Below are 18,016 nucleotides of genomic sequence, written 5' to 3'. Positions count from 1 at the left end.
AATGTAGTGGAGTAGAAAGTATAATAATTGCTGCAAAATGTAACGAAGTAAAAGTAATAAGTATGCACTATTGATTCTACTTAAGTAAAGTAAAGATATGTGAAAAATGTACTTAAGTAAAGTAACGAAGTATTTGTACTTCGTTACATTCCACCACTGCCGTTTTATAAAAGCAATAAGCCCCTTGAAGCAGTGTTTTACAGTGAGTTTACAACAGCTAAGGGGGTTTTAGGCACTCCGCTCCGCTTATTGCTTTAGTACAATGTAAAAACATGTATGTAAAGTGAGACCCAATTATTAATACAGTATAAAATCATAATTTATATATAATATTTATTAATATCTATATAATTTATTTATTATTAATTATATAATTATTTACATATTATATTTACATAATTCTTTATCTATTTATATATAATTATTTAAATAACAATAAATTACAAGCAGCTTAGCATATTGTCTTGTTACCTGAAAGTAAAAAAAAAAAAAACTTTTTTCTGCTGTTCCGCAGACCCTCTAGCACCCCTAGGGGTTTCCAGGAGCTACATTTGAAAACCCTTGAATGTGTGGTTGAGTCGATGACCTGCGGACCTCCCTGGTTGATTGTTTATGTTATATCAATTGAGTCTGGGTTAGCACTTGCATGGGTGCGCTGAGTGTACCCACCTGCCCTTGCTTCGTGTTTCGGGAGCAGGACTCCCACTGCAGTGAGTATCTAGAGAAGACCATCCATGCATGGGCGGAAGTCGCGGGCTGTATGGCCGATCGATCACTTCAGTGCTGCTCACCTCCAGACCTTTAATGAACACCCCTGTGTTTCCTCTCCGTGCAGGCTCACTCAAAGTTCTCTGGCAGGTCCCATACCGTGACACGGAATCGCTACCGGCAGTATCGAAGCTCTGGGTCTTTCGCAAAACCCTGCGGTTTGGTTCAATAGAGGTGAGGCTTGGGCTCGTAGCACACGCCAGCCCCTCCAGATGCGGCTGCTGAGGAGACTCGTCTGTGGAGATGCTACGTGTTAGCCTGTGGGATCTGACAGGGGTGTTGTGAGGAATTCTGTGCTCAATGCTATATAGACTCCCAGTCGGGGTTCGGACAGAGTCACGAGCGTCCAGGCGTGTACCTAAAGGGCTGCTGGGAGTTGAAGACGTGCTGGACTGTGAGGAAAGTCTATCCCGACCCCAGCCACCGCCGAACGCTCTCCGACATGAGAAGGAGATGCTACTGCTACGCTCCTGAGGTTTAGCGCTACTGTCCGAGTTCCGCCGAGAAGAGTCACCCCTTGCTGATTTGGAGTCGCTCTCGCGGCGGGAGCGCAGGGCCATCTCCAGCTTCTTCTCAAACATCTGCTTTGTCTCCTGACACTTGGACCAAGCGAACTTCCACTGCTTGAGTCCCTGCTCACTCTTCAGCTCCCCAGCGAGGTCCTTCATCTCCTGGAAGTGTGCGTCTTGGATCGGTGGGTGCTGTGTGCGATAGGTCTCCAAACATGTGATCACGCTCTGACATTTCTCAGACATGCCACACTCCTCCATACTAACACACGCCAAATGACGCATGCCCTCTAGCGCCCATTCATATGCCTGAAAAAGAGAGGGAAAAAAAGTCAGCCGATGTGACACAAGCACTGAAAAACAATGTTAAAACCAAATATTTAATAGTCATTTTATTAGTTTATTTTTAGTTAACAATAACAACAATGGGTAGAACGGCAGCTTTTGACCAAAAAAAAAAAAAGAGTGGGATATGGAGAACATAGGCAATTATGTCACAATAAGATGTTTTTATGCATATTTGAGAAGAGACAAGAGTATAAAGGAGACTTTTTATGGAAAACAACTACAAATCCACTGTGAATGGGAATGAGGGTAGGATAGAGTGAGTGAGAAACCTCCCAGCACTTCTTTCATGTGAAATAAAGAGGTTTTTAGCCAGGAGCTGGGAGGTCTGGGTAAGAAGGCTTTAACATGCAGCTCAGCAGCAGGAGGGCCTATAGTTTCAACTATGTGTGACAGCACCCTACCACAAAGACACATGCCAACCGCTTTACTAGCTGTCTCTCCATTTAAGAGAAAACCTGATGGCCCCTTCTCACACTCCAAGATGCTGTTACATCAACTGGGAGGCACTCTTGTTTTTAGACCTTTTTTCATTAACAACCTGGCAGGAAGGTTTCTATAGCGATTGCTCCTGAGGATACGAGTGCTCTCCATGCTGGAAAATGAGTGGTTAAACCTCAGAGGGGATTAACACAGATCAAACACAACCACCTTCCACCTCTCTCTCTCTCTCTCTCTCTCACACACACACACACACACACTTCAGCGCTGGCTGCAAACACAGGCTTGTGTTTAGACATTCCTGAGAAAGGAGCAAAACTCCCCCTCTTCTCTCTCATTCTGTGCATACTTTAGCTGCTATGTGACATGGTGACATTGCTTTGCTCCCCAAGCCCGTAGGCTCTCTCTCTCTCTCTCAGGTTAGGGTGACACAAAGGCCACATGCCAGCGTATGGGCCTTCGGCACCCAGATACTAAAGTCTCTCACAAAAGCAGGGGTCAGAGGTCAGTTGCCCACACTAACAATACACAAGGCTAAGAAGTGACAGAACAGATAGAGGAGAGAGACACATACACAGAAGACACAAAAAGATGCAAATGGTACATAATTGATGAGTAAGAACCAAATGGCGACACTGAATTTTAAGGCCCTTGTAAATAGAGATGCAAAAATGTATACACATTTTTTTGTGTTTAAATTTCTTTAAAGCAATATTTAGGGTTAAATACAACTCAAGCTCTTCGAAAACAGAAAACCACTTAAAAAAATGTAAAATTAACATACCGGTATATCGGTGAATGACGATATGGTGGCCGATATATTGTGCATCCCCAACTTAATATTTGAGATGGAAAGTCTTAATTGAAAATGTTCATTTTTAATGGTATCATTATTGGCCCAATAAGAAAATTTTGCCGATATATATTAAAGCTGATAAATAATGGATTATTTCCTTCAGCTGAGACACTTCAGATGCGCATGTGAATTGCTTGAAATATGATTGGAATCACTTAGAAAAGAAAAATAAGGTAAAATGCAACATATGCATTACAAGTCTGTCATATAAGGCTACATAAAATTATAATGAGAACATTACTGTAAAAGAATGTTGTAAATTCTTTGTGCGCCCGTGTTTAAGTGCATTATTACAGGATAACTGCATCCACAAAGGATATACACCTTCAAGACTAGCACAGTCACGTTTGTTTGTGCATTCGCAGCCTTTTGTTTTGTGTATATCTGATATTATCTCATAAAGGATGTATTTGGTTAACGCGGTAGTAAAGTGCTTCAGTTTACTGGTGATCATCTTTAGCTTCAGCGCACGCAGCTCAAACAGCAATACACGACATGAATAACTATGATTGGGGCTGTCATAACATTATAAAGAGAACACTATTGTAATAAAACGTTGTGAATACTTTGGGTTTAGTTTCTGTGTTTCAGCGCATTGTTACGGGAAGAGCGCATCCACAACAGGAGTTACACACTCTGACTAGCACGTAAGTTCAAGATGCAAACAACACTTTTGCATTTGCGTCATTTTGTGCCAAGAGCGCTTGGGTTGAATTCGGTTACAACAAAGAATGGCTGCCGCTGGAGAATTGAGATGTGTAGATTCCGCCATCGCGTCTGTTATAGAAGATGTAGACAGCACATTCATTTTAAAGGAGGAAGAGAGAACCGCGATCAAGGCATTTGTCGATCGGAAAGATGTTTTTGCCGTCCTTCCTACGGGATTCGGTCTATCCAATTGAGTGCAGAGGCATTTTTTTTCCTGGTTCGGTTGAAACACGCCCCATAATCACAGCCCAATGGAGCAGTATCAGACTCATATTCTGACTAGAATCTGAGTATGACGACGTCAGGCTAGATATATCGGTTTTCAAATATAAAGATTATCGGTATCGACCAAAATTTTCATATCGGTGCATCCCTAATTAAAGTCGTGCTGTAATGGAAGTACCATCAGATATTTTTGGATTGTGACATACATCTGAGTGAAAAATAAATGTAAGCCAGTGTTTTATTGGTTGTTGATTGGTTGGAGGCAGATCTGAATGTGAGCTTGTAGTCAATTGTGGAGGGCCGGGTTTAAAGTGGACTAAATGATTAGTGAATTCAGGCATGTCACCAGAGAGAAGTATGTTGACTCACCAAAAGATCGAGTTATGACATTTTGATTTAAAAAATACAAGACAACTTTAGACATTATTTACTGGACAACACATGTAAATGTTAAGAAAAATATTTGTACTTGCATTTGTCACGCAACAGCACCATTTAAATGAAGTGAAAACAATATTTAAAATGGCACTAAAACAGCACTTAAAATATACACTTTCTTGTACATTTTAAAGTATAATATTAAGTATTAATATAAAATAATATAAATATGTATACAAATATTTAGCCAAAAAAATAAAAAATAAAAAAGGATAATCGATAACCAATCCCTCAATTTTCCAAAACACATGCAGGAGCCTGTATTAATGGCTAACTCCCCAAATGTGTTACTTTTACAAACTGAGGCAATGTCTAAATTATGTTCTGTGGCAACTGACAGCATTTTAGAGTCTCTGTCAAAAAAGCTTAGGTTGCATTTAACAATAATATATTGATAATTACAGTCAGTGACTTCAGGAATCCTGTTAATTCTCCAGTACCTCCCTGTTCTGCTAAAGTGATGTGCAAAACAGACATGGGAAACACAAACAGATTTAAAGCGCTCTGATCCTGTAGTAAAACAGCACCAACGGTTGACGGTGATAAAGTCTGCCACGGGTTCGGCAGAGAACCTGGGGTCAGAGACTCCCCTCGTGGAAAAAAATACCCCCCGCCCTGCGCATTCCCCTTAGTGAAATAAAGCAGACACTTTGATCTATAGCCCAATATAGTTCCTCACTCTATCTGATGATGCCCATAATACTGTGGGCAGGGGATGACATCATCGTTAGTTTGGTTAGCGTGCAAGGTTCTTTGAAGTGTGAATAGTGTGTGTGTGTGTGGTGGGGCTCTGATTGGTGAGAGCAGAATTAGTTTGCCTGAGGGAGGCACCTCTAAAGGCCCCACTATTCAGCCCTGCACAAAGAGCAAGAGAGAAACACAGAGAAATGGAGAGAGAGTGTTAGATGTGCTAAAACAGAGCAGTGGGAGTGAGACAGATCCAGTCTTGGACTAAGCTTTTGTACACTCCCATAAATGAATCTCTTAGCAGTCTAAATGGGTCAAGAGGAGCATTTTAAACTTGAAAGAAACCATATTTTATTATTTCCCCTAAAAGAAAACCACAAAAAGGAGAAAAGGTTTCCATGACATCAGCCGGTATCTGATCTCATGTCTGAGCCATGCCAAGAATGTTTTGTTTTTTTTCTTAAAAAGGATAGCGAGTGTCAAAAATGCGAGTGGGGTATTATGCACATTGTGTTTTCCTCCAACAGTTATTGCTCTGTAACTCACCGTACCAATTTAGAGACAGGGCCGCTTAACCCTCGACACAAGACCCCGGCATACATCCCTGTCATTTTGGTTGAAATTACCCACTTTCTCTCTAAGCCGCTGACAATAAGGAGGAATGTCAAAATGAGGTAAAATGTTTGAAGAATGAACTGCGGACCATCCTGCGCCAAAAAGCAGGATTTGGATGAGTGATTCTGGCAAATGAGAATGAAAAGAAAGAGATGGAAACAAAATGCAAGACAGAGGGGAAAAGCTGATTTGCTATAGGCTGCAGGAAATGAGAGAGAGAGATGGAAAAGACCCATTTATTTTAATGAAGACACCCTGTGGAGTGTAGGAAGACCAACCGGGACGAGTACCACAAAAAAATACATTCACACATTAGCAACACAATCTAAAATAGCACAAATATTTACCGTACCCTTCATGGTTAAAATAAAATAAAATCTTTCATTTTGTAATAATTTATAACAACAAATAATATACATTTCATCTATTTTTAAAACTCAACAGAAACAATAACTATTATTATTGTACAATATATATATATATATTAGGGGTTGAACGGTACACAGAAGTCACGGTTCGGTTCATACATCACGGTTCGGTACGATTTCGGTACAATGGAGGGAAAAGCAAAACAAAAATGCAGAAGGCATTGTATTTTTTAAATAAGTTTTATTAATAAAGGCATAGAACCAGTTTATTTGTAGTGCACTGACAATAGTTTTATATAATTCGTTTATTAATTAAATGAATAAAAAGACAAAAAGACCTTGCGATATGTTTGGTAATTGTACCTGAATTAATTTAAAATTAATTTGCTATATTTCAGATAAATATATTTGTTTTCCTTAATTTTAATTAACATTATTAATTAACAACGTAACATTATTCTCATCTGAATTATAAATAATTGATTTCTGTATAAAATAATATTACCATTAAAAACGCATTCGATTTTCTTTTTTAATCAATGTAGAATGTGTAAGATTAGTGCTCCGAGGACGAGAAATGAAAACCAATGCGATATGATGAATGTCCAAAAGATGGGACCCACAGACTGTTTTGAAATGGAGTTGGATAAATATGTTTTGCTTTTAAAACAGTGTATGTGTGTGTGTGTGTGTGTGAGAGAGAGAGAGACAGTTGTAGGTTACAGTTTGACAAGAGTTTACAGTGTGACAAAAGCACAATGTTGTGTTTTATTGCGAGTGTACACAAATATAAGTAAACACTTTGCAGGTTTAATGATCTGTATGAACAAAATGACGGAGTATGTTTTTTATGTTTCCACTGTTCAATCGCGGCCGCGCCTCTCTCTCTCACACACAAACACACACACTCCAGCATTGCAATCTTAACATCGCAGCCTGTTCATTATGCGGTCACGGTCACACCAAACGCGAATAGAGCGTTAAATTCGCGTCTAGTTCGACGCTAGTCCAAAGCGAATAGGACGCGCGTATAAAGCCAACGTTTGAAGTGAACGCGCGTTCAGAGCTAAGCCGATGGTACAGATTATGTGTCCCTAAAGAACCCGCGTATCTAACAGTAGTTCCGCATTACATTAATTAATTTTCACGCGAGTTTTATTTATTTTTATACCGTGTATTCTCCGTGTAAATTCGTGCACCGAACCGTGACGCCCGTACCGTTTCGGTTCGGTACGAATACATGTACCGTTCCACCCCTAATATATATATATATTAATAACATCTGTCATAAATAATATAAATAAGGTTAATTTTCTGTTCAATGGCAGCATGTCAGACACCATATGCTCTCTGAAAGCTTAATCTAAAAGGAATGCAAATCAAATGAAATGAATAGTAAAGGATGATGAAGAGGGATGGAGAACACGAGAGAGACAGCACCTGTATGATAACTAGCCCCTTGTAATTCAATCTAATAGTGTTTTTTAAACAGAATAATGGTGCATTAAATTCACCAAACCTAAAACTCAGTAAAGGTCATTAATCATAAACCAATCAATTAATGCCTGATGCTGTTGAATGATTGATGAGGAATCAGCAGTTCAGCAGTTTCGTTTTTGTTCTTTTGTTGTGCGTGTCAGTGGTGACGCATGCAAGTATGCACGTGTCTACAGCTGGGGGAACGTCTCTGTGTTTCCTACGAAGCTTCATGAATGTCAAAGCCTAAAGAATTAGGCTCAAGAAAGGAGAGTTCAGCGATGGCATGCACACACACATAGAGCGGAGGGGGCACGCAGCCCGTGACAGATGTGATTGCAGTCTTCTCTCTCTGGTTTAATATGTAGAGTATGCTGAGAGACAAACGTGTTGCATATGTAGAGCAATGTGAAGCACATACACGCCAGCTGCTTCATAGCAATAGAGACCATGAAACACTAAACATGCCCACTAAAGGCCTGTTGGAAGCACTGGGCCTTGGCGAAAGCTTCATTTCCTACTTCTATGGATCAATTCAAACGCAGGAAAATACTCATACTTATGCAGATACCGTTGAACTGCTGCATAAATAATACTACAAAAGGCACGAGAAGTGTGTCTATCCAGAACAGATGTCAAACAAATTGTTGCACTGCAGAGCGCAGGGTCTGTTTCTGATATAGTAAGGGGTTGGCTGGCTTTATTGGGGGTAATGACTGTTTGTAAATAGGAGCTGAGAGAACCGTGGGACTTCTGATTTTTGCCCTAAGTGTGAGACCGTTCAAGAGAAAAAGTTTACAAAATTTGAATAAAATCCCACATAAAAATATTGAATTTAAGTATTTTAAGAATAGAGATTTAATTCCTTAACATAAAAGTGAATGTGTACCACGTTTTAAAGCGAAACAATGAACTTTGTTTGCAAATACTTGTGAAAAATTGGAACCATTTCTCTTTCAGTTCATCTGAACACAAGCAGAAATATTGAAAAGTGCAAGCAGTTACCAGTTGTTTTTCAATAATGAAAAACGAAAGTAATAAATGTAACATTAACGTTAAATAGATTATTGTGATTATAAATTAAAAACCCCTAAAACTGACGATTTCCCGTTTTAGGCCTTTTTAATATTTATAATGTCTATTTAATGGAATTTTATTCCTGGAAAGTGGTATTGGTATTGACATCAGCAATATTCGTCTTGATGGTACTTGGTATCGGATCGAAAAGAAAGTGGTATCGTCAATTCCTTGAATTGTTGAAAGGATGGTCATTGGTTGGCACCATATGCTAATGCTAATGTGTGTGCACAAAAATCACAGCAGTGTGTTGCATGTTGTTCTGTTTGAGTGAGTTAATTTGATTGAACTGTGCCTAGGAGGGGGCTGGGGAAAGAGGGTTCTGCATAGTGAGCCAATCACGCTGCATTTGAACCATCAAAGTGGCATTAATCAGACCCGATCACAACTCTGATCAGACTGAGTGGCTACTTAAACGCCTCGCACACGCACAGCCCTGGAAAAGCTTATGAGGTCAAGCAAACACTCTCATGCCCTAAGAGAATTCACATTAGCCAACCCAAAATGTACAATGACAATCAAGACTGAACGAAAATTTAAAGTAAGACCAAAGTGGTCTGCTGGCTGTTTTTACTTTCCCTAAATTTAAAGGAAACGTTAAGCCTAAAATGATGAAAATAGTCTTCCCAGAATTAACAAGTGTCTTACTTGTTTTGGATGCACTTAGCATTAAAAAAATATATTTTTAAATAAATTTGAAAATGTAAAAAAATATATATATATATATATATATATATATATATATATATATATATATATATATATATATATATATACAAATATTTAATAATTTAAAAAAACAAAAAAACGAATGAAAATAAATCAAATTCAATATCTTAATTAAAACAAAGTTTTCATTATTAAAGTTTTATAAAAATTGTTGTCTATTTTTGGACCAAGCGCTATAAAAAAAGGTTTTTTTAAGTCCAGCACATGCTATCCAGGTGGCTAATGAGTGCAAGGTGCAAACTCAACAGAGATTAGTCAACATGTCATTAACAAGCTGTGAACACAAAACTGACAGCCCTTTTACTTTGTCCCTTCCTCCTCCTATTCTTTACACAACTCTTTAAGGGCAACATGGGAGGTCAACCATCATACACGTTTATCATCTTTCATTTCTTGTCAGTGAATGGGTGTGCGGGTCAGTGTTTTGTATCCACAGGTGCTAACCCCAGGTTCTGCCACAACAGGACTGAGAGACAGGAGGCCACAGTCAGACCGCCACAAAAGATAGACACACCTAATTAATAGTGCATGGGGCTTTGTCCCTCAGAGTGTTGTCTCCTGGTGTTCGTTGGGGGTTAGCGAGGCAATGAGGTGTAGAGTTTTTGGGGGAAACGGTCCAGAAATGGGAGTCTGCATAGAGCGGTACATGCCTCAGGCTCAGTCAAGCAGCATGATGAGAAAGAAGATACACCAGTCTATAAATGTTAGAGAAGAGACACACGGATGATGAGGAGAAAAGAGACAAGGAGGTGCTATTCAGTAAGTAGGGTCATAAATGCACACACACGCTCATTGGGATTGGCATATGCCAGAGGTGACTGAATGATGAGTTTTCTAAGCAGGGGTCCGACAATGTCAAAGCAGTCACCTGCGTTCTCTTAAGCAATTAAACAGCTCTCCCTCTGAAGCCCCTACTGTGCTTTACTGACCTCCTCACTGCCAAACCCAAGACCACAAGTCCAAAATCAACTCACTGAAAAAGAAACGGATGAGAAGGAAAGGGACAACAATAATAACAAACAACTAGTGGAGACGCAACAACAACAGACACCTGCGGTGACAAGCATTTGTTTGAGGAGGTTAGGAGATACCCAAAACTCTAGTTTGAGTACAAAGACATTTTATTGGCCATAACTTCTGGAGTAGTGCAGACACGCTATATTTTGAAAGGCTATAGCGTTCGGCTGTACGCACGCACTAAGCGTTCCCGTCAAAACCCAAGTATGGTTTGGGCTTAAGTGGTAAGCAATTAAACCACTACTAAACAGACAACAGAAATCAACTAAACATCCAGCATTAATATTAGAATGCACACACGCACATACAAAAACAGAATACACAGCAAATTTTGACTGAAGAAAGAAAGGACCAAGTGGTGTAGTTACCACATCTACTAGCAGGAGTTAATGGGGCCATGATGAACAGCCCACACGTGACAGTGACACTGTTGATCAGTATCACAGAGCACTCTGCTTATAATACATGAACAACAGCAATATGTTTTACATTTCAATCACTTTCAGTAAAAGTATATCACCGTTTCATTTAATGGTTAATTGAGAGTAAAATCTGAGAGACAAGCCCTAACCCTAACCAAAGCTCTTCCAGTGAACATACAGAGAAGTCAGCTTCTGGTCAGGTCAAAAATACATTAATGAAAGCCTTGTAAACTATAAACATTAAGACAATTACTCCAAGAAAAAACAAACTCATGATAGGCTACTACTGCAGCAACTTTGTCCTATTAACTGAGTGTACAGGTATCAATAGGGTTTCATGTGCTATGAGACTTTTATAGTTTTAGAGATTTAGAGACTAAAGCAGATGGTAACTGAATGACCTGTGTGATATTTTACATTAAATTTAGCTAAAGTATTGAAATGTACCAAGAGTGACAGGAAATATACATTACCGTTCAAAAGTGTGGGGTCGAAAAAAAAAAAGAAAAAAGTAATATTGTGAAATATTATAACGATTTAAAATGCAAATATTCAGCAGTCATTACTTCAGTGTCACATGCTCCGTCAGAAACATTCTAATATGCTGACTATATTCTAATATTCTAAATATAAAAACCTTACTGTGGGAAGTTGTACTTCCAGTGTAGTCTTTAAGCAAGTACCACTGACTTTCACAGTATAACATCACATCACACTACAACAGCAGAAACACACAACAGCAGAAACGTCCTGTGGGCTGGAAAGTGAGTAAACATACAATGATGTCACGATCATTCATGTCACCTCTAAAACTAAGATGAGCAAAAAAACATGCTCCTGGGGCAAAGCCGTTGTAAAGTAATCCACTTCCATAATGATCTGACTAACAAGGTGTGGAGTTACACTGAGAATAATGAATGGCATAAACCCCCTGATGTGGCCATTTGCCCAGGGCACCAAACTCCAATCTAAGCTGTGTGAGAAATGTTGGTCAATACCACATGCAGAGAGGAAACTCTATTAACCCTCTGGGGACCAGAAACGCGCGGGCGCGTTTTGCTCGTTTTTTTTCCACATAGCAGAAAAATAGACTTAAAGTACTACCATCATTTCTGTTCATATAGAGTTAAGAAATATGAGAAAATAATCTGTTAAATGTCTACTTTTTTATGTGCCCACATACAATCGAAATAAAATATTGTGCTTTTGTAAAATAAAGAAAATAAACAGGGTGTGCGTTCTGCCTCTCAGTCACCGTGAACTTTTTTTCTGGAGCACGTCTCTAATCTTCAACACAACTCAGCTTATACTATTCACCCAGCCATAAGCAATATATCTTTTAAATCGTTTGAGTTTGTACTTTTAAATGATCCGATTCAAAACTAAAATTAATATTCTCCGTTTATGTTATCTATATAAAAAGAGAGACGTGTCAGCCCGTCTCATTATCGTTCTCTCAGCTGATTATCCCTGGTAATGTGACACGCCCACGGAGAGCACGCGCTATTCAAACGCAAATATGTGAAGCAACACATTGAGACGCGTTAACGCCCATAAACTCTGAAAACACACATTATTTTTTAGTCAGATTAATCTACTGTCGTCTTGCGCGGCTATATGAGGAACAATCCTGGGACATTTACCACTGGGTTTATTTTCACTGCGAGGATGAACAGATTCAGCTGAGAAGTAAGTGTTTTTTGCAAGTGCTTTGTTCTAATCGCGATATAGAATAACGTAGTGTCTGTAAACGGAAAAATAGCGTACTGTTAAATGTGAATCATGTTTGTGTGTGTGTGTGTGTGTGTGTGTGTGTGAGTTGGTTTATGTGATTTATGAGGACACAAATTTGTATAATGACATGTGTATTACACTGGTATTACAACTTATGGGTGGTCTGTTGCACCAACATGTGTGTGTGTGTGTGTGTGTGTGTGTGTGTGTGTGTGTGTGTGTGTGAATGAATGAATGAATGAATGAATGAATGAACGCACAGATACGCACTGTTACAGACTAAATAACATTTCGTTGACTCGTTTTGGATAAAGTTTTTACTCTAAAATAGACATCAAATAAGCTTTTTTTAGGAGTTTCTGCTCATATGTTAAATATATAGTATGTTTTGTCAATAAACTAATCAACTAAGATGTTTTAGTGTTTGTTCAAGCTATCAAAATAATGAATCCTCAACTTTGAAATATGTATGATCAAACTAAGACATTTATGGAGAAAGACAATTTTCTTTTCAAGATGTTTCCAACTCTAACTTTGAACTTTGAACTGAAATAAAACCATGTCTATACGGTGAAGGGTGTGTGATAGAAGTGTCCAGACTTATGCACCCTGTATTTTCCTTATATAAATCCAAACAATCTAAAAGCCATTCTTTTTTAAATCTCCTCATTCTTTGTGCAAGGCTCCTGTAATGATATGGCCTGATAGCACCTAATAGGGCCATTATGGGGAGGGTCTTTGTCTTTCTCAGGTGTGAAATTCCACACATATTAATGAGAGACCACGCCTCCTCGCATAAAGCTTTCTCAAACAAAACACGTCATTAAAAATGTAAAAGACTTTATTGACTTATCTGAATGAGTAGTCAGGATGATTCTCACATAGTTTTGGAGCAAATATTCTAGGCTATGTGATACAATTTTCAAAAGTCTTGTGAAGAAATAATCAATATGTGTTTTGTGGTCTTATTTCAGCAACTTTCATTTTTATTTTTTTCAATAACCACGCATAAACATTATTCTATTAAAAATACAAACATGTACATACATGTTGCTCACTCATCATGGTAGCCAAGTTTGTGCTATATAGAGTGAATTTACACCTTTGCCATTAACATGTTTATAAATAACTGAAAAAAGCACAAATGTCAGTGCATGTCAAAACATCCCAAGGGCCCCAAAAACACTCTGGTCCCCAGAGGGTTAAAAACACTGCAGTTCACACACTTACAGCCTTTGCTTGCCTCACATACACACTTTACCAGTGCATGAATGAACAGGAGATTGAAGAGAGCCAGAAAGTAGGGGGTGGAGATTAAGTGAGGAGTAAGGAAATCTCCACAGACAACCGAAGAGCTCCATTCAAAAGTGTTTTGAGCAACATTTCAGTTGTCCCTTCAATTATAGTGGCCTCTCATGAAAACATCTCTTATTGTACAGTTACAGTCTGTTACAGCCTTGACAAGTCTTCAAAGATTAAAAAACAAAAACTTTCTGTGCACAGATAATGTACCACATATCAGTCAAATGGCTCCTGATTTAATCACCACAATGCTCCTCTAAACTCCTACCTCTCCATGACTATATCCGTTTTCCTGCTCTGCTAAGACGCTGGTGGTCCCATGACCGGAGCACGGAGCGGCGGCGGTCATCCTTTTCTCTCTCTCTCTCAGACTGACAAAGTAACTGAGAGAGAAGCCAGTGGCGCCCACTCCCCTCCTCTCCCCACCTCCCTGCTATTCACAGGCAAATGCAAGTCTAAATACCAGATGGGTCTGCCCCAGCAACTTCACTAGAGGGGCGGAGGGGGTAGAGGGCAGAGAGGGAAGGGGGGATGGGACAGGAGGGTGTCTGTCAACAAAACTACAAAGCTCCTCACCAGAAAGGGCAAAGGAAAGACGGCAGAGCGATTGCTGAAACTTGGCATGCTGGTGCTAACTAGACCTTGTGAACCCATATGCAGGCGGAGTGAGAAATCCAAAACATTGATGGGAACTTTGGAAGGGTAAAATGAGGCCCAGCTGATGATTTATAAACACACAGATACACACATTTATGATGTGACTGCAGGAAATTATATATTATGGCATAATATAATCATGTGAGGTCTGACTGGGTCACTGTGTGTTACCGATTCTGAATTTATAATGCTTGTGTGGTTGAGTAAGTTGTAATCTTGATCAATATTCAACTAGAGTTGGATTAGAGGAAAAACAGCAGCAGAAGGCATGTGGGAAAGTATGAATTCCTTGGAGACATTGAAGTATCAATAACCTGATCAATAACCAACCGCTCACAGTATGTTGTACACATACACACACATTCTTCCAATACAACAACTGCTGTATGTGTCACTGCTGGATTTGCTTAAATGATAAATTATACTCTCTTGAAATATAATTATAGTATATAAATATATTTCAAGCAATATTTTAATGAAGATAAATTATATTTCTTTCATGTGCAAAAAGAAAGCACCAGCATATTTTGCTTAAAGAAACGGTAATATTTTTGTTTTTCATTCTAGTTAATTTATTGTGGAAAAATAATATATTATTACATTTGTAAAGTATTGCATAGTATGTATGTATACATCATAGTAGAATTTGCTGAAATAACTTGTGCTGAATACAATTAGTTTTTTTGTAATACACAAAAAATATGAAAAATATTATAGCAATGGGAATAAGATTTATCAGAATATGTGTTATATTTTTAACTAAAACCATTAAAAATTGTTTTTGGTAATTAAAATAAAATAATATTTAATATTACATGAAAAACAAACTTAAAAATGCTAAATTAACTACTAACTAAAATAAAACAAGTTTAAAGCTGCACTCCGCAGTTTTTTCTCTTTGTCGCCATCTCTGTTCGAAATCTGCAATTGCGGTCATTCGCGGAATTATCAGCTTTGCGTGAGTTGTACTTCGACACGGCACAGCGCGGATGAACACAATGTTTGAGGAGAATGTGCAGCTGTCAGTCACCGTGCCGGTGTGGATCATAGACTGTGTGGATACCGTCATTCAGAATCACAGATGATTCTTTTTGGAAGTATGACCAACATAATAATTTTCACCGGAAAATGTCATCTGAACAAGTAAGAAACATTCACTTTTGTTCTGGTTCTGGTTCTGATTAAATCTAACAGTCGCTTATCTTATCACGTAAAACCGTGCAAATTATACTTTGTTCTCAAATTGTTAATGTTCAACGTCAGCATTGCGTGACTACATGTAATGTCCTTCCGATATGTATCCTTGTTTTCGCATGGGTCCGGTTGCAGTCTCTTCTTTTCTGTAGCCACTTCGAAGTCCGAACGAAGTCTTTTGCATTTTACAGCGGGTGAATCTGTTGTCACTGGTGATTGTCGTTTGAACCTTTCTGGATCCGCCATCAAATTGATAAGTTTAATTATATCAAGTGCTGTGAGAAAAGAATATAAATCTCCACCTCCAACATCCTCACACGCAATATAGCTTATACTAGCCGAGACTCCTTCTTTATGTGTACAGAATCAGATGTGACGTAATGACGCAAAGACATGCTCGAATCTCCCGCGGAAATCCACCAGTACCACTAGAATTAAAAACATTATTACAAGCTTACCGCTTTGAATTGAGCTACGGCAAGCAGATAGTTTTGAACACTGGCTGGTTATGTATTTTTTCAAATATGTATTTTGGATAATTTTTAACCCCAAAAAAGCTACGGACTGCAGCTTAAAAGTATTAAAATTAATAAAACTAAAAATAAGGGAAAAAATTACGCTAAATAGAAAAATGAAAAAACTAATAGATATGTCAAAAACAAAACCCAAAATTACTAAAACAGAAACATTTAGATGAAAACATTTTTGGGGTGAAATGTGACTTGGACATGTCTTTGTTAGATTCGTAAATTTACATTCACTGTGAGAGGGCATAAATATGCTCATCCTCTCTGAGCAGAAGCCTGCAGTGCGTTAATTCAGCTCTTTAGTGAAAAGCCTGTGGTTTAAGTATTATCATTATAATGACAACATGGAGGTGCCATTTCCTTTGACTTGCAATGTCTGACTGTATGTGTTTAAGCTTAAAACCATGTAAAACAAAAGAGGAAATTACTTTCCTCGTAACGTTACAGAGATGGCATTTCCAAACACTTAAATGAGGGTTTGAATGAATTTAAAATATAATGCAGGGGGCAAATTAAATCTTTTCTGACAATAAACTAGTCCCACACTAGCTTGCATAGATGAGCATTACAAGTCAATACATCCCGTGAGACTGACTTTTCCCTCATCCTTCCATCAAACACAATCTCAGTGATTCCTCACTCTATGCACTCTTACACACGAAGACCATCTGGAGCAGACAGGACTCGGTCTCACATACTGGGCTCTACTGTCTGCTGTGCCTCAGGCTGCATCACAGGGCTGATGCTCACAGCTCTGCTGTCACTTTCTGCACTGCTGGCAGCTGTGATTGCCTGGAGGGCTCTGATCCAGACAATGCATTGTCAATATTATGTTTGTCACCCAATGTGTGTCAGTGAGCTTATACAGCGGCCAGTAAGGTCAGAGTAAATTCATTCATTTAACACACGCTTACTGACTCACTTTAGGTGTTTATTTTGAAGGGAACCCTTTTAGGTCACACAGAAGTGAAAACACTGTAAGTCTACATAACAGGATACTTTCTTTGGTTGAACTTCTTGCTGATTTAGAAAAAAAACAAAGAAAAAAAAAACAAAATATTATTAAGCAAAAATGCATTAAATTGTTCAAAAGAGACAGTAAAGTGTTTTACATTGACACAAATGATTTAAATTTTAAATTAAAGCTGTTCTTTTGAATCTTGAAAAAATTGTATCATGCTTTCTACAAAAATATTAAGCAGCACAACTGTTTTCAACACTGATATTTAGAAGAAATATTTCTTGAGCACCAAATCCTCATATTAGAATGATTTTTGAAGGATCATGTGACACTGAAGACTGGAGTAATGATGCTGAAAATTCAGCTTTGACATCACAGGAATAAATCACATTTATGAAAAAAGATATTAATATAGAAACATTTTAAAATCTTACCGACCCCAAACTTTTGAACGGAAGTGTATATTTTACAGCAAAGCTAGATTAACATTAACTATAGAAAAGTTTTATATTTACTATAGATTTTTCCTTGGATGAAAAGCACAATTTTATAAAAACATGATTTTTTTTCAGGTCTTCTATGACATTAGAAGTACAAGTACATATATATATACATACATACAGTGGTGGCCAAAATTATTAGAACGGTAAGATTTTTTAATGTTTTAAAAGAAGTCTCTTCTGCTCACCAAGGCTACATTTATTTGATCTAAAATACAGCAAAAACAGTAATATTGTGAAATATTTTTTACAATTTAAAATAACAGTTTTCTATTTGAATATATTTTAAAATGGAATATATTTCTGAATAAAACTGAATTTTCAGCATCATTACTCCAGTCTTCAGTGTCACATGATCCTTCAGAAATCATTCTAATATGCTGATTTGATGCTCAAGAAACATTTCTTATTATTATCAATGTTGAAAACAGTTTTGTACACAACTGATTATTTGATGAAA

At 38.0% G+C, this 18,016-nt stretch overlaps 1 protein-coding gene across 2 annotated transcripts in view; it reads right to left on the bottom strand.

Annotated features, from left to right (window-relative positions):
• The window catches only part of plekhg4 (pleckstrin homology domain containing, family G (with RhoGef domain) member 4), an 80,944-nt gene that overhangs the window by 14,624 nt on the left and 48,304 nt on the right, over window positions 1-18,016 (bottom strand). For both annotated transcript variants that reach the window (XM_056265462.1, XM_056265463.1), the window contains exon 14: window positions 670-1,586. In XM_056265462.1, the coding sequence (XP_056121437.1) occupies window positions 670-1,586 (917 nt within the window). The remainder of the gene's footprint in view (window positions 1-669; window positions 1,587-18,016) is intronic.

This window comes from Rhinichthys klamathensis, unplaced genomic scaffold, assembly GCF_029890125.1.
Source record: "Rhinichthys klamathensis goyatoka isolate OS25496 unplaced genomic scaffold, OSU_Roscu_1.1 h1tg000232l_1, whole genome shotgun sequence".
Lineage (NCBI taxonomy): Eukaryota > Metazoa > Chordata > Actinopteri > Cypriniformes > Leuciscidae > Rhinichthys > Rhinichthys klamathensis.
The sequence above is the reverse complement of the archived record's forward strand: the minus strand, read 5'-3'. Positions and strand labels throughout refer to the sequence as shown.